The 25,767-nt window shown below is 43.4% G+C and overlaps 1 protein-coding gene across 5 annotated transcripts in view; it reads left to right on the top strand.

Moving 5' to 3' along the window:
• FAM189A1 (family with sequence similarity 189 member A1) overlaps positions 1–25,767 on the top strand; it is a 345,715-nt gene that overhangs the window by 291,509 nt on the left and 28,439 nt on the right. For 4 of the 5 annotated variants that reach the window (XM_029066848.2, XM_029066847.2, XM_029066851.2 and 1 more), the window contains exons 5-7: positions 6,298–6,405; positions 17,513–17,673; positions 18,455–18,590. In XM_029066848.2, coding sequence (XP_028922681.1) covers positions 6,298–6,405; positions 17,513–17,673; positions 18,455–18,590 — 405 coding nt within the window. The remainder of the gene's footprint in view (positions 1–6,297; positions 6,406–17,512; positions 17,674–18,454; positions 18,591–25,767) is intronic. The other variant, XM_029066849.2, reaches the window with a different exon arrangement.

The following is a 25,767-nucleotide window of genomic DNA, read 5'->3' as shown; positions in this document are numbered from 1 at the left end:
GGGTGGATACAAGCAAATCAGGTTGGACACGGTCCTTGTCCCAAATGGGGCTCACAGTCTCAATCCCCATTTTACAGATGAGGGAACTGAGGTGTAGAGAAGTGAAGTGACTTGCCCAAGGTCACACAGCAGGCAAGTGGCAAAGCCGGCATTAGAAGCCACAGCCTTCTGACTCCCAGGCCTGTGCTCAATCCACTATGACATGCTGCTTCTACAGCATGAGCAGTCTGAGTAGTCCATTTTCCTCCCTCCGTCATAGACATAGCATTCTCATCGGCTCAAACGGACCTTAATAATAATAATGTTGGTATTTGTTAAGCGCTTACTGTGTGCAGAGCACTGTTCTAAGCACTGGGGTAGATACAAGGTAATCAGGTTGTCCCACGTGAGGCTCACGGTTAATCCCCATTTTACAGATGAGGTAACTGAGGCACCGAGAAGTGAAGTGACTTGCCCACAGTCACACAGCTGACAAGTAATAATAATAATAATAATGTTGGTATTTGTTAAGCGCTTACTATGTGCCGAGCACTGTTCTAAGCCCTGGGGTAGACACAGGGGAATCAGGTTGTCCCACGTGGGGCTCACAGTCTTAATCCCCATTTTACAGATGAGGTAACTGAGGCACAGAGAAGTGAAGTGACTTGCCCAAAGTCACACAGCTGACAAGTGGCCGAGCCGGGATTCGAACCCATGACCTCTGACTCCAAAGCCCAGACTCTTTCCACTGAGCCAGGCTGCTTCTCTGAACTCACATGATGGGTGATACATATCCTATGAATGGGGAGGTGGAAGCCCACCTCTGACTGCAGATGGCAATGTCATGCTGATAGTATGCCACTAGTGATCTCCACCACTCTGTCCAGGAGATTCTGGTCAAGTCTGAGAAGCAGCATGGCCGAGCAGAAAGAGCACAGGCCTGGGAATCCGAGGACCTGGCTTCTATTCATGACTTGGCCACTTGTCTGCTTTGTTACCTCGGGCCAGTTACTTCACTTCTCTGTGCCTCAGTTACCTCATCTGTAAAATGGGGATTGAGATGGTGAGCCTCACATGGGACAGGGTAGGTGTCTAATCCTATTAGCTTGTCTCTACCCCAGCACTTACTATAGTGCCTAGGACATAGCAAGCTCTTAACAAATACCATAAAAAAAGTCTCTGAAAAAAGGCTGGTGAATTCCTGAGCCCCAAAGGCAGTGGGTTAAATTCAAATTGTACCGTAGCAAATGCCATCTTGGACCTGTAATTCTCCTCCATCTCCATCCACCGAAACCCCTTTCACTGATTAATAGAAAAAAATTATCTTGGCATAGCCCAGAACATCAACGTATGTGTCCGTGTGACATGGGATTTACATGTTGCAGTGTGAAAACATCCACCTTACTGTAGTCTAAGTGGACTGTGATTCATTTCAATTATATATCTGTAATTTATTTTAATGTCTGTCTTCCCTTGTAGACTTTAAGTTCCTTTTGGGCAGACATTTATATCTACCAACTCTTTATATTTTATTTTGTTTATTTGTAATGGAAGTTGTTGAATGCTTACTATGTGCCAGGTACTGTACTAAGTGCTGGGCATAGTGGAGAGAGCATGGGCCTTAGAGTCAGAAGGTCATGGGTTCTAATTCCATCTCCTCCTCTTGTCGGCTCTGTGACCTTGTGTAAGTCGCTTCACTACTCTATGCCTAAATTCCCTCGTCTGTAAAATGGGGATTGAGACCGTGAGCCCCACGTGGGGCAGGGATTGCGCCCATCCCGATTTGCTTGTATCCACTCAGCTCTTAGTTCAGTGCCTGGCTCATAGTAAGTGCTCAACAAATACCACAATTATTATTATTTGTAGTAATAGTATTAGATTGGACAGAGTCCCCATCCCACATGGGACTTACCGTCTAAATCAGAGTGGAGGATTTAATCCTCATTTTACAAGATGAGGTGAATGAGGCCCAGAGAAGTGAAGTGACTTGCTCAAGGTCACACATTACACAAGTGGCAGAGCTGGGATCGGAACCCAAGGTCCCTTGACTGTCAGGCTCATGCTCTTTTCATTAGGCCATGCTGCTTCCCCATGTAACTCTATTATGTTGTACTTTTCCAAGCACGTAATACAGTGCTCTTCACATAGTAAGGACTCAGTAAATACCAACAATTGATTGATTGCTTGATAAAACCATAGGGACCCATGTGATTTTTGCATCAGTATCACGGGATATGCCTGCCACTAAATTACTCTTAGGTCCAGCATCTCATTTAATTTGCTTTTCTTGTCTGCAGCAGTCATCCTATTCACCTTAAACAGGGAAGCTTTGGTAGGCTGGTAAAGTGGATAGAGCACGGGCCTGGGAGTCAGAAGGTCATGGGTTCTGATCCGGCCTCCGCCACTTAATAATAATGATAATGTTGGTATTTGTTAGCGCTTACTATGTGCCGAGCACTGTTCTAAGCGCTGGGGGAGACACAGGGGAATCAGGTTGTCCCACGTGGGGCTCACAGTCTTCATCCCCATTTTTCAGATGAGGGAACTGAGGCACCGAGAAGTGAAGTGACTTGCCCACAGTCACACAGCTGACAAGTGACAGAGCTGGGATTCGAACTCATGACCTCTGACTCCAAGCCCACGCTCTTTCTACTGAGCCACGCTGCTTCTCACTGAGCCACGCTGCTTCTCATTGTCTGCTGGGTGAACTTGGGCAAGTTACTTTACTTTTCTGGGTCTCAGTTACCTTATCTGTAAAATGGGGATTGAGACTGTAGAGCCCCACATGGGACAGTATGCAGCTCAATTTGCTTGTATTTACCCCAGCACTTAGTACAGTGCCTGGTACATAGTAAGCACTTTACAAATACCATCATCTTTATTATTATCATTATTAGGCTTCTGATTTCAAGATTTCATAAAGGTGTGGGTTGTAGTTTATCAAGCGCCACCAAGATCTAATCGAAAGCCATGCTACAATGACCTTCACTCTGGAAAAGTGACAGTGATTTTTTTTCTTATAATATTTTTCTGAATAGTGCTCTCTCAGCAAGATTCAATAAAGACTCAAATATTGTATGAGAAGAATCAGCACAGCCTAGAGGAAGGAGCACGGGCCTAGTAGTCAAAGGACCTGGCTTCTAATCCCAACTCCGCTACTTGTTTGATGTGTGATCTTGGGCAACTCACTTCACTTCTCTGTGCCTCAGTTCTCTAATCTGCAGAATGCAGATTCAATACCTGTTCTCCCTCCTACTTAATCTGTGAGCTTCATGTGGGACCTGATTATCTTGGATCTACAGTGCTTAGCACATAGTAAGCACTTAAATACCATTATTATTATTATTATTATCTACTGGGATCTACAACTATTTCCTTAAGGAGCTCATCTGCTCTCACACTATCTCCACTATCTCCTATCACCTCTACACAGATGAATCTCAGATCTTCCTCACTACCTCTGACCTCACTCCTTGGCAGTCCTGCAGCTCCGCTTTCCCTATTTCTTGAGCCTGCAAATTTGGCATTATCCTTGATTCTTCTCTCTCGTTTATCCCCCTTTTTCAGTCTGTCACCAAATTCTGTCAGTTCTCTTCCTTCCCAGCACTTCCAGAAATCATTCCTTTCTCTTCATTCACTCTGCTACCATTCTGGTCCAACCATGGTAATATGAGCCTCCTTGCAGACCTCTCTTCCTCCTGCCTCTCTCTCTGCTCCAGTCCATTCTTCACTCTTCTGCCTGGATTTATTTTCTGAAACGTCTTTCTATATGTCTGTTGTCACTCCTTGAAAACTTCCACTGGTTTTGCATTCCTCTCTGCATCAAGCTGAAACTTCTGATCGTTGACTCTAAGGCACTTACTTGGCTCCCTATCACCTGTTTATCCTCACTCCCATTACGACCCAGATCCAAAGATTCGCTTCTCAAGTCAATCTGCTCACTGTTCCTTGTTTTCGTCTCTCTCGCTACCTGTCTCTTGTTCACACCCTCTTTCCTGTCTTATTCTCCCTCCCTCTTCAAATCCAGAGAAGCAGCATGGGCTGGTAGAAAGAGCATGGGGCTGGAAGTCAGGGGACCTGGGTTCTAATCCCAGCTCCTCCACTTGCCTGCTGGGTGGACTTTGGAAAAATCACTTAAATTCTCTGTGCTTCAGTTTTCTTATTTATAAAAGAGAGATTAAATACCATTTCCCTGCCCTTAAGCAATGAAGCTCATGTAGAACAGAGACTGTGTCAGTCCTTATTGCCTTGGGCTTAACCTGGGCTTAGCACGGTGCTTGGCCCGTAATCAGTGACCCTTTCATCCACATCCTGCCTCTGGCCTGGCACTTCCTCCCCTTTCATATCGGACAGACCATCCCTCTTCCCACCTTTAAAGTTCTATCAAAATCACATCTCCTCCAAAAGGCCTTCACCAGCTAAACCCTCATTTTTCCTCCTGTCTCTTCCTTCCACATTGTCCTCGCACTTGGATTTGTACCCTTTAAGCACTTGTTATTCATCCCACAGAGTTGTGCGTCTGATGTGCGTCTTCCCCGCTTTACTGTAAGCTCCGTGTGGGCGGCGAACATTTCTACCAAGTCTGTTTCATAGTACTCTTCTAAGTGGTCAGTACAGTGTTCTGCACACAGCATTCAATAAATATTCATTCAATCATATTTATTGAGCGCTTACACTGTACTAAGCACTCGGGAGAGTACAATATAACAATAAACAGCTTTACAATGAGCTTACAGTGTAGAGGACAGACTCACATGTATGTAAGCACTTTGGGGCCAGGAGAGGGGGTGAATAAAGGGAGTAAGTCAAGGTGACACAGAAGGGAGTGGGAGAAGAGGAAAGGAAGGCTTAGTCAGGAGAGGCCTCTTGAGGAAACGTGCTTTCACTGAGGCTTTGAAGTCTGTTGGGTTTGAGGAAGGTGGACATTCCAGGCCAGAGACAGGGCGTGGGTGAGGGGTCGGCCACAAAATATATGAGATTAAAGAACAGTTAGATTGATTTATTAACAAATGACATAATTATCAAACCTCTCTCCTCATCTTAAAAGCCCACATCTTAAAAAACCCTTCCAAAACCACATCTCCAAAAGGCCTTCCCTGATTATGTGCTCTCATCTCCCCACATCATTTCCCACACTGCTGACACTTCAGCATTTCTGCATTCATTCATTCATTCGTATTTATTGAGCGCTTACTGTGTGTAAAGCACTGTACTAAGTGCTTGGAAAGTTCAGTTCGGCAACATAATTCACTTATGCACCTGGATATTTGTATGCCCATTACACTTACCTCCTTATCTTTTATTCTCTACTGCTTCCCTTTATCTGTAATATATTTTAGTGTCTGTCTCACCTCATGTATTGAAAGCTACTTGAGGACAAGGATCAAGTCTACTAACCATTTAGTTCTCTTCAAGTACTTAGTTCAGTGCTCTGGACAGAGTAAATTCACATTAAATACAGGATTGACTGGGAAGAGAAACTGGTTAGATGAGAAGGAGGCAGCTGGTAGAGAGTCTTGATGTCAAAGCCTAGCAAGATTTTGTTTTTTGGAAGAAGAAATGGGTAGCTTTTGAAGGATTTGGAGGAGTCGAGTGAGGGCTCTGAATGATATTTTTAGAAGATATGTGCCAAATGTTTATAGGATAGATGTAAGGGGGGGAGAAGCTTGAAGCCAGGAAACCAGTAAAGAGGCAAGACAGAATTTCACGGTCTGTATCATGTATCATTTCCGCTGTAAGATGTAGCAACTGTTTTCTAACACATTCTTGGGTTCACAGATCTAATGTACTATTAATCTATTCACTACTTCATGACTGAGACTTGCATTATTAAAATTAATTTTAACATTCAGTGATGTTTGAGGTGATTGATTTCCGATTAATTTCCTGCAAAAGTAAAGTTCCATTCATATATAATGGAATGAATGAGATAGAATTGAAAGAAATGTCAGCATCCCTACTCTTGGGTATTATTTTTGTGAATCAGAATTTAATTTTATTTCTAGCATGGATTTGTATGTGAGCGAACAAGACAGCCAAATGTCTTTTATAATGTTGCCATCGGTTAATTAAAATCCATTGGAAATGAATAGCAGATAACCACATTTCCCATCAAAAATGACAGTAATATATGTTATTCTTCCATTTCACTTTACAAAATGAGAAGTGATATTTGACTATAGACTGTAAGCTCACTGTGGGCAGGGAATAGTCGGTTTATTGTTATATTGTACTCTCCCAAGTGCTTAATATAGTGCTCTGTACACAGTAAGCGCCCAATAAATAGGATTGACTGACTGACTGTGTCTCTTTTCACAGGATCTGTTATTCAGTGTGTGTGCTCTCAATGTCATCTCCACCATTGTCTGTGCTTTGGCAACAGCAATGTGTTGCATGCAGATGGTTTCTTCTGATGTGCTCCAAATGGTGAGTGTGTTTTAATGATAACCAGATTCATACCCGAAGAATTCCCTGACCAGGAGTGACCCCCTAGATTCAAATTCTGCTGGCAGTTGTCATCGATGGGGGGGGTCAATTATATTTACTCCGCAACCCGCCAGAGTGTAAGCTCCTTGCGGGCAGGAATCATATTTATCCACTCTATTGGGTTGTACTCTCCCAAGTTCGTAGTACGGTGCTGTGCATACAGTAGGCCCTCAGTAAATACCATTGATTGATCTAGTAGGCTTGTAGGGATTCGAAGGCTTCACTGACAGAGTGACTTTCCAAACAGTCAGCCAAACTGTAAAGCTTAAGACCACTCTCTTTTCCAGTGAAGAGTGTAAGCAGAAGTAACATTTTTACCATTCTCTCTTTCCCAATCCTTTTGAATTGTCAGAGGTTCACATAGGACCTTCCATCATCAGGCAGTGAAGAAGGGGAAAAAGGAGGGCTTCTTATAGTTTGACCAGCTTCAAACTAATCACTCCATTTTGTTCTTTGAAATTCTGTATTGGTGGCGATCCGTAATTTAGGAAAGAAATTCACTTACCATGAGAAGCAGCACAGGCTAATGAATAGAGCACTAACCTACGTCCCAGTCCCAAAATGACCACTTCCATGCTGGGTGACCGAGGGAAAATCACTTATCTTTCATGTACCTCAGTTTGCTCATCTGTAAATTAGGAATTACATACCTGTTTTTCCTCCCTTTTAGACTTTGAGCCCCATAAAGAACAGGCTCTCTTGTCCGATCTGATATTCTTTTATCTATCCCAGCACTTAGCATAGTGTTTGGCACTCAGTGAGTTCTTAATAAGTAATATAATTATAATTTTGAAGCAAAAATCATATCTCCCAATTCTGTGTTTTTTAGACTTGTTCTTTTAATTTCAAGTATGGTTTACAATCCTGCCATAAATAGTTGAAGGTCTATGAGTGAGTCTTTGAATGAGGGTCATTACTTTTGAATGGGCATTAAAGGAAGAGAGAGATAATCTGTTAATTCTGTCTTCTACCTCCAGGAAGCCTTGTTAGAGGAACTTCTCAGTTACTGCTCTTAATTTGGTTCCATGAAATATTAGTGTTTAGGAGAAAAGTACTAGATGTCATATCATTTTGCAGTCCCAAGAAATAAAAAATTGACCAAAACTATATGTAGTGGCAAGTTAGGTGATGAAATATAAATATGTACGAACAATACGAGTTAGATTTTATTTGTGAATATATACATAAGTCTTGATTTTCAAAGCGTTTTTTCACAGCCCTTCCAACAAAAAGGTGCTTAGTCCTACAGACTAGAGTGCTGTCATTATATAATGCTAAGTAGAGATAAAATATTAATGGAAACACTTTCATCTCTCTATTCAAGTCAATCAAAATACTTTGAAATTGAGAGGGAGGGAAAGGAAGGTACTTGGACCAAGTTAAATTTGAAAAGCATTAAACACCAGAGTTATCTCTGAGTCACTCTAAGAAATACCAGCATCAAAATTCAATAATAAAATGGTAAAAGAGAAGTTGTGTTGCCTAGTGGATAGAGCCTGGACTTGAAAGTCAGAGGATCTCTGTTCTAAACCTGTCTGCTGTGTGATATTGGGCAGGTCGCTTAACTTCTCTGTGCTTCAGTTACCTCATCTGTAAAATAAGGATAAATAATGTGAGCCCCACGTGAGTCAGGGACTGTGTCTGAACCTGGTTAGCTTGTATCTACCCCAACCCTTGTACAGTGCCTGGCACAAAGTAGGAGCTTGACAAATTCCAGTTTTTTTAAAAAAGAATATTAAAAGAAAAATGTTACAATGGGGGATTCCTGTTCTCAGAAACCATCCTCTCTACAAATTGTGTTCACAAACTCTGTCCTCCTCTAGTTATGATGATATTAAGTCAAACTCCTGTAGCCCTAAATTGGGGTTCCTTGAATTTCAGAATTACAAAGTTCTACTGCAGATGCCTTCAGATGGGATTAGCACCACTGAGCTTTGGTTCTTAGACTACTTGGAGCTCTGCAAAATCTTCTGGGGAAACAGCGTGGCTCAGTGGAAAGAGCACGGGCTTGGGAGTCAGAGGTCATGGGTTCGAATCCAGGCTCCGCCACTTGTCAGCTGTGTGACTGTGGGCAAGTCACTTCACTTCTCTGTGCCTCAGTTCACTCATCTGGAAAATGGGGATGAAAGACTGTGAGCCTCATGTGGGACAACCTGATTACCCTGTATCTACCCCAGCGCTTAAAACAGTGCTCTGCACATAGTAAGCGCTTAACAAATACCAACATTATTATTACTGTCCTTATGGCCAGCTCTTGCTGCCCACTCCAACATTTCTTTTTCAGCTGATGTACTCAAGCTTGCAGTACCAACTGCTTGGTGTGTATGGTAGGCAACTTTTGGAGGGAGCAGAAAACCTGTCATTGATCCATACTTCATGTCACTTATGTAAGACATACAGTTAATGCTTGGCCTGGTTTTCATTAGTCCAATCTCAGTGGTTTTCTTCAGGCAAGCCCGGGGAACACACTATATTTAGGGTCATTGATTCCTGATCCTGCCGTTTGAAGATCTGAGCTATTGGAATCTGAGAAGGTCAAAATCCTGAATCATGGATTAGATAGGCCCAGAGAAATGAACTTACTTGCCCAAGGTAACACAGCAGGCACACAGCCGAGCAGCGTTTAGAACCCAGGTCTTTCTGACTCCCAGACCCACGCTCTGTCCACTACGCCACACTGCTTCTTGTGTTAAAGACTCATAGATTAATGCCTGGGTATTTCTGTAGCACTATTATTCCCATAGAGCTCTTACGTTAATTACCTCCTTTTCACCCTCATCGAGATGTTCCTTACTGTCATTGGAGAGGACTAGATTTGGGGTGCGCATGGCAACCTGGGATGGCTGATGAGGTCAAAGCAGACCACCGTCCAGTGGTCATTCATTCCTCTTGGGATCATACTCTTTGTTCTAACAGGAGACAAATTGATCGTAAAGCCTATTACCACGCTTTGATCATTTTGCCATTCTGATTTAAAATATATGTAGCTTCAACTTCCTCTAGGCTAGATTCATGCGTGGCTCAGTGGAAAGAGCACGGGATTTGGAGTCAGAGGTCATGGGTTCGAATCCCTGCTCTGCCACTTGTCAGCTGTGTGACTGTGGGCAAGTCACTTAACTTCTCTGTGCCTCAGTTCCCTCATCGGTCAAATGGGGATTAAAACTGTGAGCCCCACGTGGGACAACCTGATCATCCTGTATCTCCCCCAGCGCTTAGAACAGTGCTCTGCACATAGTAAGCGCTTAACAAATACCAACATTAGATTCATCTCACTCTGTGCTTCTAGGTCAGTACCACCCCTAGCTAACTATCTGGCATTGATTGCTTTGCACCGCTCAGAAAGGAAGAGATTTCACTGAATCCTTACCTTTTGAGGTGGGTGATCAGTTGCCTGCAAGTCTACCCTAGAGTGAGCAAATTTTAGGGCTGTTTCTTTGTTCTCCCCAGATTAAGGGGGGGCATCTTTACCCCTAAAAAGGGCTGTTCTGTGATGGGAGGAGGATACAGATGCTGCTCCCACTTGGAATCGACGATGAGTGACCATTATTCTCATGCTGCCTAGCCCCTTGCTTGTGATTAAAGTCTTCTGGCAGGATGTCTTGCTGACCTGTCACCACGTGCCCGTCACCATGTGCCTTTAACCAAGGAGTCTTGGTGACCCAAAGCCTGCGTGAAGAAATTGATTACATAAAGGTGGTGGTGTCTGTACAACCATCCACACTGTCTCATCCTGGTCAGCCGTTTTCCCACTAGGGCTTGGAGCACATCAAGCAGATTGGCAGGCAGGAGGAAAAGGAAGTAGAGAAAGGAGGTTGGATAAGTATTACAGTATTTTCCCTTCTTTTGGCATTCTGTCCTGCTGTATTTTTCCCTGCTGAGCGTTTCTGCTGGTGCATTCGACAGAGCAAAAATTACAATGAGTGAATAGCCAGAACCACCATCTAAAGGAGCTGAATTGCTTTTAAATAGCAGTAGATATGACTAGGCTCTGAAAATCCTAACCATACAAGGAAAGACACTTGCATTTAGCATGTTTTATTCATTCATTCATATTTATTAAGTGCTCACCGTGTGCAGATCACGCAACTAAGCGTTTGGGAGAGTATAATACAACAGTGAACACATTCCCTGTCCACAATGAGCTTACAGTCTACAGTGGGGGAGACAGACATTAATATAAATACATGAATTACAAATGGGTACCCAAGTGCTGTGGGGCTGGGAGTAGGGGAAGAGCAAAGGGAGCAAGTCAGGGTGATGCAGAAGAGAGTGGGAGAAGAGGAAAAGGGGGCTTAGGGAAAGCCTCTTGGAGGATTGTGTTCAATAAGACTTTGAAGGCAGGAAGAGTCATTGTCAAATTTGAGGAGGGAGGGCATTCCAGGCCAGAGGCTGGTTGTGGGTGAGGGGTCGACTGCGAGATAAATGAGATCAAGGCACAAATGAGAAGGTTAGCATTGGAGGAGCAAAGTGTGCAGGCTGGTTTGTAGTAGGAGAGTAGCAAGGCGAGGCCGGAGGGGACAAGGTGATTGAGTGCTTTGTGGTCAATGATGAGAAATTTTTGTTTGATGTGAGGTGGATGGGTAACCACTGGAGTTTATTGAGGAATGGGAAACATGTCCTGAACATCCTATGCTCTGCAGTGTTCTTCAGAAGGTACATCATGATTTTGTTACCCCAATAAGTCACATTTTCTTGAGCTTCAGAAATTTCTCCTGAGAAATGAAACTATTAATAGAGATGCACATTTTTTGTTGTGAAAATTTAATCTTCACTAAACTATATTCTTTGAACTTGGAAATACAGAGTGAAATCTTTATCATCCTCATCATCACCTTTTATTGAGGACCTACTTTGGGCAGAGCCAGTCTCCCCAGCTAGATTATAAGTTCCTTGAAGGCAAAGATCATGTCTGTGAACATTAGTGTACTCTCCCAAGCACCAAGTGCAATGCTCTGCACGCAGTAGCAGCTCAATAAATACTATATTAATTGATTGGTTGAAATGTAAGAATATAATGCACCTTGGGGAGACAGAAAAGAGGAGGGTCTTTTTCCAGTGTAGACTTCTCTTCTTATTCAATCTCAATGCAAAAATTCAACTTTGCTTTACACCACCATGAAAGAAAAAGTCAGATTTTACATAGTGTAGACAAGTGGTTTAACTGGGGAAATTTTCCGCCTAGCAAACTCTAATGTATCATTTAAACAGGTTATGAGGCCAGAGAAGTTTTAGTAGCATCATTACTAAGATTAAAAAAAACTTCTTAATTGTATGTAACACTGAAACCATCTCCTTCAGTATAAATCCAGAAAGAGTGTCAGAAGCATTTACTAACCTTTTAAAGAGGTTGCCATTTTGAAAAGGTAACTAATTAAACATTTATGCATCAGCTATGAACTTTCGACCTTGTGCATTGAAGCCTTATGCTAGTTATTTTCATCAGTATGTATTATAAAGGAAAGGTTAAGTACTTGGCGAGTGGTACATTACCACATCAGGTTTTAGTATTGCAGCAATAAATTGTGGAGTGCTTCAGTAAGCAAATATAATATTATAAGCACTCTACATGCCAATATTTTGCTATGGCACTCAGGCAGAAAGAATGAAAATATTATTTTCTTGAACAACAAAGCACTGTAATGTATTTTGGAGTGACGTATATGTTTTAGGTAATTTAGTCAAGTAAGGAGTAATTTTATAATTCTCTAAATGTGTAGAAATTGTCAGCTTATATTTCTGAAATTTCACAAGACAGCAGTATTTCAAAACTCTGCCCTTAAACAGTGGTGATTATGTACGTTGTGTAGGCTCTAAATGTTAAATAATTTTTACACTTCTAAGATTTGCATACCAGGAAAGTGGGAGGCAGAGCTGATGTTCAGCAGTGATAGACCACTGACGTTTAGTTTCCCGGTCCCGTATGGTGGTAAGATTTTTAATCCACATTTCACATACTTTGAAAACTGTCGTCATAATCGGCTTGTCAGATTTTTGGAATGTCGGCACTGATTCTGTCTAGATACTTGTCGATTTTTTCTTTCGGTTTTTCAGTATTCATTAGTGGAGGGGTGTATACGTTACAGTGCCAGCGAAAGCCAGAATGACAAGTATTAGTGAATACATACAGTACATCTGTGAGCGATATACATTTGTGTCAAGCCATTATACTTGGCTTCATGGATATAGAACTATACTAGACAACCTCTATTTTGGGCAGAGATAGATTTCGAACCGGGAGCTGCAGTTTGGAGAGTAAGGTTATAGTGGTCTATCGGAGAGAAGCTAGGGATTCGAGCTGGGTTGGCTGAGATAAGAAACTAAGAATTTGGGGGTGGTTGTCTATCAGTCCATCAGTGGTATTTATTGAGTGCGTACTGTGGGCAAATCTGCCACCTCTCAAATTTTTTCCCTGCTCCTGTGCTTCCAACCCCATCGTTTTGAACCATAAAGCACTTGCCCCCTCCCTTCTTCTTTTCCCGACCCCCATCTTCAACCGCCGAATGGCTCCTTCCTCATTGCTTTCGAACACGTCCGTGTGTCTCCTATGCTAAAATCCCCTCCCTTGACTCCACTGCACCATCCAGTTATCGCCACGTCTTCCCCCTACCATTGCTTTCCAAGCCCATTGAGTGAGTTGTCTACACTCACCGCCTCCACTTGGTCTCCTCCAGTTCTCTCCTTGACCCCATCCAATCTGGCTTCCACCTGCTGCCACCACTGCCCTGAAACTACCGTCTCCAAGGTCACCTGGGACCTGCTTGCCAAATCAGATGGCCTTTACTCCATCTTAACCCTCTAGACCTTTCGGCTGCCTACGACACTATGGACCACCCCCCCTTTTCCTGGAAGCGGTATCTTACCTAGGCTTTGCCGAAATGGTCCTCTCCTGGTTCTCCTCCAGTCTCTTTGGTTGCTCCTTGGTAGGGACTTTCACTGGCTCTTCTTCGGCCTCCCACCCTCTATGGAGCTGTGGGGTTATCTCAAGGCTCAGTTCTGGGGCCCCTTCTAGTCTCCATTTATACCTACTCCCTGGGAGAACTAAATTGATCCCACAGCTTCAAAATGTACCTCTCCAGTCCCAATCTCTCTTCTTCTCCTCTGTAAATCAATCAACCAATCATGTTTAGCCAGCACTTACAACGTGCAGAGCACAGTACTAGCACTGAGAAGCAACGTGGCTTAGTGGAAAGAGCACGGGCTTGGGAGTCAGAGGTCATAGGTTCTAATCCCGGCTCCGCCACTTATCAGCTGTGAGACTTTGGGCAAGTCACTTAACTTCTCTGGGCCTCAGTTACCTCATCTGTAAAATGGGGATTAAGACTGTGAGCCCCACGTGGAACAACCTGATGACCTTGTATCTACCCTAGCACTTAGAACAGTGCTTCTCACATAGTAAGCGCTTAAGAAAAACCATCATCAGTATTATTATTATTATTACTAAGCACTTGGGAGAGTATAATATAACAATATAATAGACACATTCCCTATCCACAATGAGCTCCTCATATATCATCCTGCCTTCAGGACATCTCAGACTTATCCACTCAACTTTCAACTCCTCAACTTTCCACCCCATCCATCTCCTCCCTCTGACTTTTCCATCACTGTAGACAAAACCACCATCTTCCATGTCTCACACGGTCAGAACCTTAGAGTTAGCAACCTTAGAGTTAGCCTCGACTCATGTCTTTCAATCAGTCATATTTATTGAGCACTTACTGTGTGCAGAGCACCAAACTAAGCACTTGGGAGAGTACAATATAACAGAGTTGGTGGACACCTTCCCTGCTCACATCCTCCCTCAAAACCTTGCTCACATCCTCCGTCCTGCTTGGAACTCCCTCTCCTTTCATATCATCACTTTCCCCAACATCAAAGCTCTACAAAAATAATTTAGTCTCCAAGAATCTCTCTCTGACTATCCTCTCCTCTCATTTCCCCACCCTAGTTGCCCTTCCTTCCGCCTCATTATTGCACTTAGTTCTGTAGCCCCTAAACACTTTGATTCTCCCCCACAGCATTTATTTACATATCTATATACTCTGCTGTTGTAATTTATATCAATCTCTCCCCCACTAAGGGTAGGGATCACATCTACCAATTCTCTTGTGTCGTACTCTCCTGAGCACTTAGTTCAGTGTTCTGCACATAGTAAGAGCTGGATAAACACCCTTGGTTAACTGATTGGTTGAAAAGTCAAAGTAATTATTGAAATTTCAAATGAACATATGCATACAGTTATTTCAGTCAAAGGCATTTCTCTTAAAGGATAGTTTTCAAATTAGAATGTTTCCAAAAGCAGGAGCTAAAGACTAATCATCTACCTTGCCAGAAAAAAGAGAAATGACAACAGAGTATTGCCTGAAGGAGAACGATTCCTTCTGTGTCTGAATGGGTTCCTGGTATGTTTCTTCCCATGCTGAACACATAAAATGGGGTCATAAAGGCCAGATTTCATTTGATCTTCCAAAAAAGTCAATATATGGCATCATGCACTAGTTTAAACCTAACAGCCTCATTGAACCATTGTTCCTCCATATTTTTCCGTGTGCCTGCTTATATGCTTTCACAGTCGTGCTTTTCAATCTGTTGGTTTTCATACTCAAGAACAGGTATATTTTTTTTACTTCTTTTAGGGTGCAGTTTTTTTCATTTCAGATTTGGAAGAATTAAAATATTCTTTAGTGCTTCCATCTAAGGTATTTCTCTAAGGAATTTATATTGAGATTGTTGGTTCTATTCTGAATGAAAACATGGACTACTTGATTCCAAACAAATATAGAAAAGACTGAATCCAACTCTGATAATGCCTAGATTTAATGTCTGTGTCTCCCTCTAGATCCTAAGTTCCATGTTGGCAGGAAACATGCCTATCAATTCTGTGTATTGTATTCTCCCAAGCACTCAGTACAGTGCTCTGCTTACACCAAACGCTTAGGAAATACCATTGATTGATTTACTAACTCCCTGATAGTTAAACCTAGGGAAAGAAATAATTGGGTTCAGTCTTTTTCTTCATTTTATTTAATATGATCAAACAAAACATGGGCACTTAGATGATTTAAGCTCATGTAGTTACAAGCCTTTTGAAGTTAGGATTCCTTTGGATCCTCGTTAGTTTAGTTGATGGCAGGTATGTTTGCCATGGTGCAATAACTCATTTCCTACTAATCTGAAAGAGTTAATACTCTTCTCAAAATTCCAGGGATGAAAACTAGGCAGTGGGAGAATTGGACTCATAATTACTTTCATTCATTCAATAGTATTTATTGAGCGCTTACTATGTGCAGAACACTGTACTAAGCGCTTGGAATGTACAACTGGGCAACAGATAGAGACAGTCCCTGCCCAATGATGGGTCACAGTGTAATCGGGGGAGACAGACAGCAGAGCAAAACAGAACCAAACAAAAACAAGACAACAGTATCACGATAAATAGAATCAAGGGGATGTATACACCTCATTAACAAAATAAATAGAGTAATAAATAATATATACAAATGAGTACAGTGCTGAGGGGAGGGGACGGGCACAGACCTGAGAGTCAGAGCCTCGGGATTCTAATCTTGGCTCCACCACATACCTGCTGTGTGACTATGGGCAAGTCACATAACTTCTCTGGGCCTCAGTTGCCTCATCTGTAAAATGGGGATTAAGACTGTGAGCCTCACATGGGACAACCTGATAACCTTGTATCTATATCAGTGCTTAGAACAGTGCCTGGGACATACTAAGTGCTTAACAACTGCCATCATCATCAACTAGGTCGTAATCCCTAGAGGGAAAGGAAGATCTTGGCCAAGTACATGATCCAACTTGTATCTATAAAATGCTTTGGGGTGTATAACTCCCGTGGTGAGCAGGCAAGACCCCAACATCTGATCTTAAGGTTTGTACACTAGGAACTCAGTGTATCTGAATTCTCCCCAGAAAAGTCAATCAATTGTATTCATTCATTCAATAGTATTTATCAAGTGCTTACTATGTGCAGAGCACTGTACTAAGAGCTTGGAATGTACAATTCGGCAACAGATAGAGACAATCCCTGCCCAATGACGGGCTCACAGTCTAATGGGGAGAAACAGGCAGCAGAGCAAAAGAGAGCAAAACAAAAACAAGACAACATTATCACGATGTATATAAGTGCTGTGGTACTGAGGGTAGGTGATTAGCAAATGCTTAAAGGTCCAAGTGCAGAGGTGAGGCAGAAGGGAGAGGGAATAGGGGAAATGAAGGCTTAGCCTGGAAAAGTCTCTTGGAGATGTGATTTTAATGAGGATTTGAAGGTGGGAAGAATGAGGGTCTCTAGGATGTGAAAGAGGAGGGAGTTTCAGGCCAGAAGGAAAACGTGGGCAAGGGGTCAGTGGTAAGACAGACAAGACTAAGGTACAGTGAGCAGGTTGGTGTTGAAGGAGTGAAGAGTGCAGGATGGGTTCTAGTAGGAAACAAGCAAGGTAAACTTCACTTAGACATTGATTCGTAAGCATATGCTACATTCTTGCTCTCATTTCCTGAGCTATTCCATACCACCGACTCTTCCAACCAACAAATCAATACTATATACTGATGCTTCCTGCGTACAGAGCACTGCAGTAACCACTTGGGAGTTCAATATAAATTAATAGCCCTTAAGGCACTTGTTCAAAGGAGAAAATCTGCCTTTGGGTGCAGAGCACTATACTAAGTAAGTTCAGCACTTAGAACAGTGTTTGGCACATAGTGAGAACTTAACAAATATCATAATAATAAGTACTTGGGAGAATGCAATGCAGCAGAGTTGGCAGACATGTTCCCTGCCCACAATGAGCTGACAGTTCAGATGGATTTTTGAGAGATTTTTGGGGATCTCTCCTGGGGGGGAGAAATGCATTGCATGGGCAATGTTTGTATTTTAAAAGTATGTGCTCCACATTCATTGCTTGGCAGTTTGAAATACCATACATATATTGTGGTAAACATTGATGACTAAAAATCAAATGCTTAAGATGCCCTCTGAAACATCCTTGTGGCCCCAAATAAAGCAGTGGCATCCAACTTTCTTTTTCAGTTTCTCCCACAGAGATCACATTCTACCAACCCAGACTGCATGATACCCCATGGAGCCATTCTCCATCAGACTTTGGATTTTGACGAGTTTATACCTCCAATACCTCCTCCACCCTACTACCCACCGGAGTACACCTACACACCTGTCATGGAAGCCCAAAGGTTAGTTGTGTGTGTGCCTGTATGGCTGTGGGATTTTGCTTCATTTAATGTGTCTATATACCTGGCAAGTGTCTTTGGCTTTCATTTTTTAAAGTAAGCTGGAATAACAGCATTCATCATTTTCACTAAGGATACTAAGTGAAGCATAAGGTCATGTTTGACAAAAGCCTGTAGAATCAGCGGTGAAAGCAATGACAGTATAAATTTAGACCATCCATTTATTTATAACTGTCATTGTAGGAGTATCCTCTCAAAACAAATTTAGCCTATTGTGTCTTATCTGAAAATGAAACATGCCCCTATTATATTTCAATCATGAATATGATATGCAGATTACATGAAAGATTCAATCATTTACATAAATTATATTCCTTTTACTGTGCATTGGAGTGTTATGTTAAATGATGGAGTATTCATATGTTATATATATGCAGATGTCTGCTAGGTTTTTGGTTTTGAAGATCATGCTACAAATGGTAGGGTTACTTAACTGTGTTTGCATATAACAGATAAGGCCAATGTCTAGATGATCATTCCTTCTACCGTATTATATGAAGGTGAGAAAGCATCAAAGGAATAGCTGACCTAGAAACAAAATGTTATTAATGTGAATGGAGGTTTTATTTCATGTGCGTAAGTTTTTTGTGAGGAAAGTAGTGAGTTGATGTTTATAAAATGTGAGCACTTAACGTTGCACTCAGCCGCAATACAGAAATATCCATTAGTTTTACCGATGAACTAGTTTGGGCCTCATAATAAAAATATCCTTTCTTTTCTTCAGGGGGCTCCATTTAGACTTTCCACATTCTCCCTTCAGTACTTTCTATGAAGTGGCAATCAACAGTCCTGGGATTCTCTACCCAACTGAACTCCCTCCTCCTTATGAGACAGTGATTGGACAGACTCCTGCAAGCCAGGTAAGAAGTGTGTAGAAAAGCTCATATTGATTCATTTTCATTAGAATTTTTTCACATACAAAAGCACCTCAGTTTGACTGCCCAAAGAAATGATGGTCTTAAGGCACATTTTGATAATTCATTCATTCAGTCGTATTTACTGAGCACTTACTCTGTGTTCTGCACAGAGTGTTCTGCAGAACACTGTACTAAGCGCTTGGAACGTGCAGTTTGGCAACAGATAGAGACAATCCCTGCTAAACGGACTCACAGTCTGAAAGGGGGAGACAGACAGCAAAACAAAACAAGTAGTCAGGCATCAATACCATCAAAATAGATAAATAGAATCATAGATATATACACATCATTAATAAAATTGAGAGCACTCAGTTCTACAAATTGGAGGTTGCGGTTTTGGCAGACCGGAACTAAGGAAACAGGGAAGCAGCGTGGCCTTAGAGGAAGGAGCACAGCCCTGGGAATCAGAGGACCAGGGTTTAATCTCGGCACCGCCCTTGTCTGCTTTGTGATCTGGGGCAAATAACATAAAGCCTCTGTGCTTCTCAGCTCTCAGCTACCTCATCTGTAAAATGGGGATTAAGACCATGAACCCCTTGAGGTACATGGACTGTGTCCAACCTTATTTACTTGTCTCTACCCCAGCACTTAGTACTGTGCGTGGCACATACTAAGTGCTTAAATTATATCATAAAAATAAAGGAAAACTCATTTACAGTATGCACGACTTGACCAAACCCACTGCTTGTATATGCACAACAGTTTCTTCTGGCATCATGTCATGTTCTATCCAGACAGGGAAGCAGCATGGCCTAGTGAATGAAGAATGGGCCTGGGAGCCAGAGGACCTGGGTTCTCCTCCCAGCTGTGCCATTTGGCTGCTGTGTGACCTTGGGCAAGACACTTAAATTCCCTGTGCCTCAGTTTCCTCAACTGCCCGATGGGGGTTCAATACCTGTTCTCCCTCTTGCTTAGACTGTGAGCTCCTTGTCAGACCAGGACTATGTCTGACCTAATTAGCTTATTACACCCAGCACTTAGAAAAGTAATTGTACATAGCAAGTGCTTAACAAATACCATGAGAAAGAAAAAAAGATACGTTGTTGGAGAAACATTGTCTAAATCCCAACAGCGTGCTGAGGAAGAACTGAGTATGCCTTTTTTCCTCTAGGTATCTAACGTCCTACTTCCCCGGAACTGCAAATGGTTTTAAATGAGAAAAAGGGAAAACCACACATGCCATTATTCCCAACTAGGCTACCACATCACATATTTTAATGTCCACTTGGGAGCTTTTCCCTCCTCCACTGCCCTCTTCTCCTCCGTCCTTGGGTCCTAGGGGTGTCTGGAAGCTCCTTCATGTAGAGGATCCAGTCCTTCTCTTCATGTGGACCTTTGGGTGGTCCCTGGTGGGAGTCTGGGACAGGGGTGGGGAACCTACCACCTGCAGAGATAGCATGGTGTAGTGGATAGGGCATAGGCCTGGGTATCAGAAAGTCGTCGGTACAAATCCCGGCTCCACCACTGTCTGCTGTGTGACCTTGGGCAAGTCGCTTCATTTCTTTGGGCCTCAGTTACTTCATCTGTAAAATGGGGATTGAGACTGTGAGCCCCAAATGGGACAGGAACTGCGTTCAACCCAATGGGCTTGAATCCACCCCAGTGCTTAGTACAGGGCCTGGCACGTAGTAAGCGCTTAACAAATGTCATCATCATTATTATTATCCTTGGGGACTGGGAGGTTGAAAAGGTGGGATTAGAGGGACAGCTAGGTAGCAGTCAGGGTGCCTCACCCATGTTAGACTGGGAATGTTGAGGCTCTGGAGAGAGTTGGGAGATCCATGAGTTTGGATTGGGGATGGCCGTTGGCCCCCCTCAGATCTGTCAGTCAGTCAGTCGTGTTTATTGAGCACTTACTGTGTGCAGAGCACTGTACCTGGGAGAGTACAATATAACAATAAACACTTTCCCTGCCCACAACGATGTTACAGTCTAGAGGGGGATACAGGCATTACTATAAATAAATAAATTACAGATATGGATGTAAGTGCTATGGGGCTGAGGGGGGCGGAGGGGGATGTGCTGATTGCCAGTTCAGAGGCAGCAGAGGGGAGCAAGGAGGAGATGAACAAAGCATTGAGAGCCCTGAGATCCCACCCCTGTATCCCTGCAGAGTCAGTCATAAATACCGCTAGCTCTGCGGCCCAAGGCAGGAGGAGGGACGGTGGCCTGACCGAGACTGAAAACCACTGATTTGCCCCATGGAGGAGCAGCTGGATTTGATATCATGACATGCTGCCTGACTCCATCCCACTGCACCTGGCAGGCATCTTGGTATGATATGCCATGGGCCATGTTAGGCATAAATAAAGAAAGAGAGGTATTCTGGACCGAGGGGTTGGAGATAGGAGGGAGGAAGTATGTTCATCATCTCCGAAGTGATAGAGACGACACTGGTAAACAGATTGGTTTAGATGGAGTCGAGACTACAAGCTGGGTTTTGGCAAACGAATGTATTATTTAAGGAAAAGAGAGCCTGGTACTTGAAGAGTTTGAAGTTCATGGTCAAGTGTTTTTGTTCCCTATGGTGTTTTCATTTTAGCAACAGGGAACCAGTGTAGTTTTTTGAGGGGGGCAGTGATGGGCGTGGTTTAGTGGCCATAGCAAGAGCCTGGAAGTCAGAAGGCCCCTTGTGATCACTGAAATTGATTGTATCATCTACCGACTGGAAGATCTATAAGACACAGTAACACTTATCACCTTGCTTTACAGCACTCAGCTCTCTCCCATCCTCACTCTTCTGTATTTTATTATGGTATTTGTTATGTGCTTAACTATGCGTTAGACACAATTCTAAGGGAAGGGGTAGAAAGTAGGTTATTAGGTTGGAGGGCTCACAGTCTTAGAGGGAGGGGGATTTTAGAGATGAGGTAACTGATTCACAGAGATGTGAAGTGACTTGCCTAGGGTTACCCAGCAGACAAATAGCAGAATTGGGATTAGAACCCAGATCCTCTTACTCCAAGCCCTGTGTTCCTTCCATCAGGCCATGTTGCTTCTACTCTGTCACTATAACCCAGCCTTCACACTTCATTTCTAATACCAACCTAGTCACTGTGCCTCACTCTCACCTCTCTCACCATCTACTCCTTATTCACATCCTCCCTCTTGGCTAGAACTCCCTCCCGCTTCGATTCTGACAGAGCACCACTCTCTCCATCATCTAAAATTGCATCTCAACGCCCCCATTACTGGTGCTTGGCCAACAACTGTTCCAGATACCTTTTCTAACTCCCTATATGATTCTACATTTAAAATTTGGTCATCATGTCAAGTTCTACCTTGAAGAATGAAGGCTGTCTATCACTCTGTCATCTTTCCTGGCCCTTATCGAAGCCAGAAGCTGGGAGCCCCTGGGATTTTCCCACGATCTATAAAGGCCCATTTGGATTGGTTCCAGCTCAGTCTATCCCACCACCAACCCCCTGCCCACATCTTTCCTCTGGCCTGGAACTCCCTCCCACTTCATATCTGACAAACCACCACTCTCCCCAGAGGCATGGCCTAGTACGTAAAGCACGGGCCTGGGAGTTAGAAGGAGCTGAGTTTTTATTCCAGCACCACCACTTGTCTGCTGTTGCATCTTGGGCAAGTTACGTCACATCTCTGGGCCTCGGTTACCTCATCTGTAAAATGGGGATGAAGACTCCTAGCTTTAAGTGGGACAGGGACTGTGTCCAACCTGATTAGCTTGTATCCACCCCAGCACTTAGAACAGTGCATGACACATAGTAAGCACTTAACGAATGCCATCGCTGTTATTATTCAAAAGCCCTGATAAAATCACATTTCTCCCATCCTATTTTCCTTCGCTACTGCCTCACCATCGCACTTGAGTCCATAAGCACTTGTAGACTCATCCTCCACCCATATCCTCAGCATTCTGCACCTGTTTTTATATTTAGTTGCTTCCCTTACCTGTAATTTATTTTATTGTCTGTCTCCTTCTCTAGATTGTAAGCTCCTTGAAGGCAGGGATTGAATCTACTTTATTGGACTCCCCCAAGCGCTTAGTAGAGTGATCAGTCAGTCATTCACTTAATCATATTTATTGAGTACATACGTTGTGCAGAACACTTCACTTAAGGTACTTGGAAGCTTACAGTATAACAGAGTTGCTGGAGACATCCGTCGCCCACAGCGAGCTGGAGAATCTGTAAGAATAGGGACTCAAATAATATCGCCTCATTTGAAAACTAGGACATTGTTCAGTATAACAGTGGTAGTTAGCTGAAGGATAGGGAAGCTAAAGTGCTCTGCTTCCATTGAACTCCAGCCTCATCTTTTTCAGCCACATTAATGTATATAAAAGAACGTCCTCCCCTCTACCACTTTTCCCTCTGCCTTCCCCTTCCCCTACTCCCTACTCTCTGACCGCTGATTAAAGCTGTGGAGATTTGCCAAACTGTTGCTTTCTGAGAACATGCCTGGGGGAGATTTGGGCACAGAAAATTGGAAAATTTTAAATTGGTGAAAGGATATTATAACGTTGTATTGCACCGAATTCACATAATTTTTCTACTGAATGGATCCCTATTGTTTTTCTCCTTTCCTCCCCCCCACCCAAATTTGGAATAAATTATGCATACATTCCATGCTGCATTTTTTCCTGAAGAATTTTTCCTTCGGGCCTTAATAGCCTAGACACCACCTTTCAGTACTTATAGGCATTGGCAGTAGTGTGAAAGTCATTGAAATTCATTACCCTCGGGGCAAAAAAACAAACCAAAGAAAAAACAGCATCCCCCAGCCAATGCACTGCCCCAAGAGGTGAGCATTTCTGACCTGACTCACTTTAAGATGTTGTTCCTTTTCAAAACAGGAATCCATTTCCCGTAAACAAGCAGAAGGTTAATTGATCCATCTTGTTAGTATAAACTGTCCTTATATTACATATGAGCAGGATTTTTATTAAGACAGACAGAGGGGAGACACAAATGCATCAGTATGTTCGTTGAATAGCTAATTTTTAGCAGATCTTCCTTTATAATGACAACCTTACAGGGGAAAGTTGCTCCTAATGATTCAACATATGCCTCTGATGAACTCCTTTGAGCAAAGTGACTGTGTACCTTGAATTTTATTCATAGTTGCATTTGGCTCATTCCTTTGCTTCTTCTGATGGGAATCCGTGAACGTTTGGTTGGCTTACAAAGTTGCCTGGGCAGCCCATCATCTCTACCAGTCATGAGGCAAGGGGGTTGAACAGTGGTCCAACATGAAGCCCTCTCCCCCTCCACTCCAGTCATATGGCACAATCAGGCATGGCTGCAATACTCCCCAGTCTTGGTGAGCTGCCCCTGCCTCGGACCAGTGCTGGCCTGTTGGGATTTATATTTTTGTCAGTTTTGAAAGTCAATCAATCAGTTGTATTTATTGAGCACTTAACATGTGCAGAACACTGTACTAAGCCCTAGGGAGAATACAGTATGACACCATAACAGGCTCATTCCCTTCCCACAGTGAGCTTACAGTCGAAAGCGGGAGATGGATATTCATATAAATGAAATATGGATCTGTACATAAGTCCCGTACAATGAATGAAGGGAGCAAGTCAGGGCTACTCGGATGGGATCGGAAGAAAAGGAAAAGAAGGCTTAGTCAGGGAAGGCCTCTTGGAGGAGATGTGCCTTCAATAAGGCTTTGAAGGGAAGAGAGTGCTTGTCTGTTGGATATGAAGTGTTCCAGGCCAGAGATATGATTTGGGAGAGTGGTTGGTGGCAAGATAGATGAGACCGAGGTACAATGTGTAGGTTGGCATTAAAGGAGGAAGGTGTGTGGGCTAGGTTGTAGTAAGAGAGAAACAAGGCGAGGTAGGAGGGGGTTAGAAGGTGGAGTGCCTTAAAGCCAATGGTAAGGAGTTTCTGCTTGTTGCGTAGGTGGATGGGCAACTACTGGAGGTTCTTGAGAAGTGGGGAGACATGGACTGAACGATTTTGTAGAAAAAGGATCCAAGCAGCAGAGTGAGGTTTGGACTGGAGTTGGGAGAGACAGGAGGTAGGGAGGTCAGCTGGGCGGCAAATATACTAATCAAAACGGGATAGGCTAAGTGCTTGGAGTAACACGGTAGTAATGATGTTATGGAGGTTAAACCGACAGGATTTAGTGATAGTCTGAATATGCGGGTTGAAGGAGAAAGAGGAGTCAAAGAAAATGCCAAGGTTACGGGCTGGTGAAAGAGGAAGGTTGTTGGTGCTGTGTACAGTGATGGGAAGGTCAGGGGAAGGATAGGGATTGGGTGGGAAGTTAAGGAGTTCTGTTTTTGACATGTAAAGTTTGAGGTGACAGCAGGACATCCAAGGAGAGATGTCTGGAAGGCAGGAGGAAATGTGAGAGCTGAACAGAGGGAGAGAGATCAGGTCTGGAGTTGTAGAGTTGGGAATCATCTGCATAGAGGTGGTAGTTGAAGCCACTTGAGTGATTGAAATGCAAACAAGAACGAAGCTTCTCATATTGTCTCCTCTGCCCACCCCATTAGGAGATGGACCTCAGGCAGCACGTATCACCCCCCCCCCCCCCCAGCTCATCATGCCTCACCAAAAAGGCCCAGCTCAGCTCCTTCCCTTCCTACAGACCCAAGCGTGGCAGTGGGGATGGGGCAGTGACAGCTTTCCCCCTCGGAGCAGTCCAAGGAAATGAGCTGGGACAGGGAAGGGAAATGCATTTTCCTGCTTCTCCCACTGCAGCCGCCACTCCACACCCTGGGAAATGAGGCAGGACAGTGGAGGAAAACACATTTCCCCCCACTGCTCCAGAGCCTGAGAAAATGAGCCACGACAGCAGAGGAAACGCTGCTTTCCCCCTTCTGGAAAATAAGCCAGTATAGCAGAGGGAAACATTTTTCTGACTGCTCCAGAGCCTGGGATAATGAGTCGGGACAGTGGAGGAAACCACATTCGACCCCATGCTTAGCCTGGGTTCTTTCCTCCAGAGCTTCATCGGGAGTTCCACTTCCCTCTTCCCCAGCAGCACACTCTGCTTGCCAGATCGGGCGATCTGCTAATTCAAACTAGGCAGAGAACCTGACCAGGGGATTTCAGAAAGTGCTCTTGCTGGGATCACCTTGAAGGATTCTCCTGATTAACATGGTGTAGTAGATAGAGCGCGGGCCTCGGAGTCA

This window comes from Ornithorhynchus anatinus, chromosome 5 (genome assembly GCF_004115215.2).
Source record: "Ornithorhynchus anatinus isolate Pmale09 chromosome 5, mOrnAna1.pri.v4, whole genome shotgun sequence".
Taxonomy (NCBI): domain Eukaryota; kingdom Metazoa; phylum Chordata; class Mammalia; order Monotremata; family Ornithorhynchidae; genus Ornithorhynchus; species Ornithorhynchus anatinus.
Note: the sequence above shows the minus strand (reverse complement) of the source record. Positions and strands in the feature narration are given on the sequence as shown.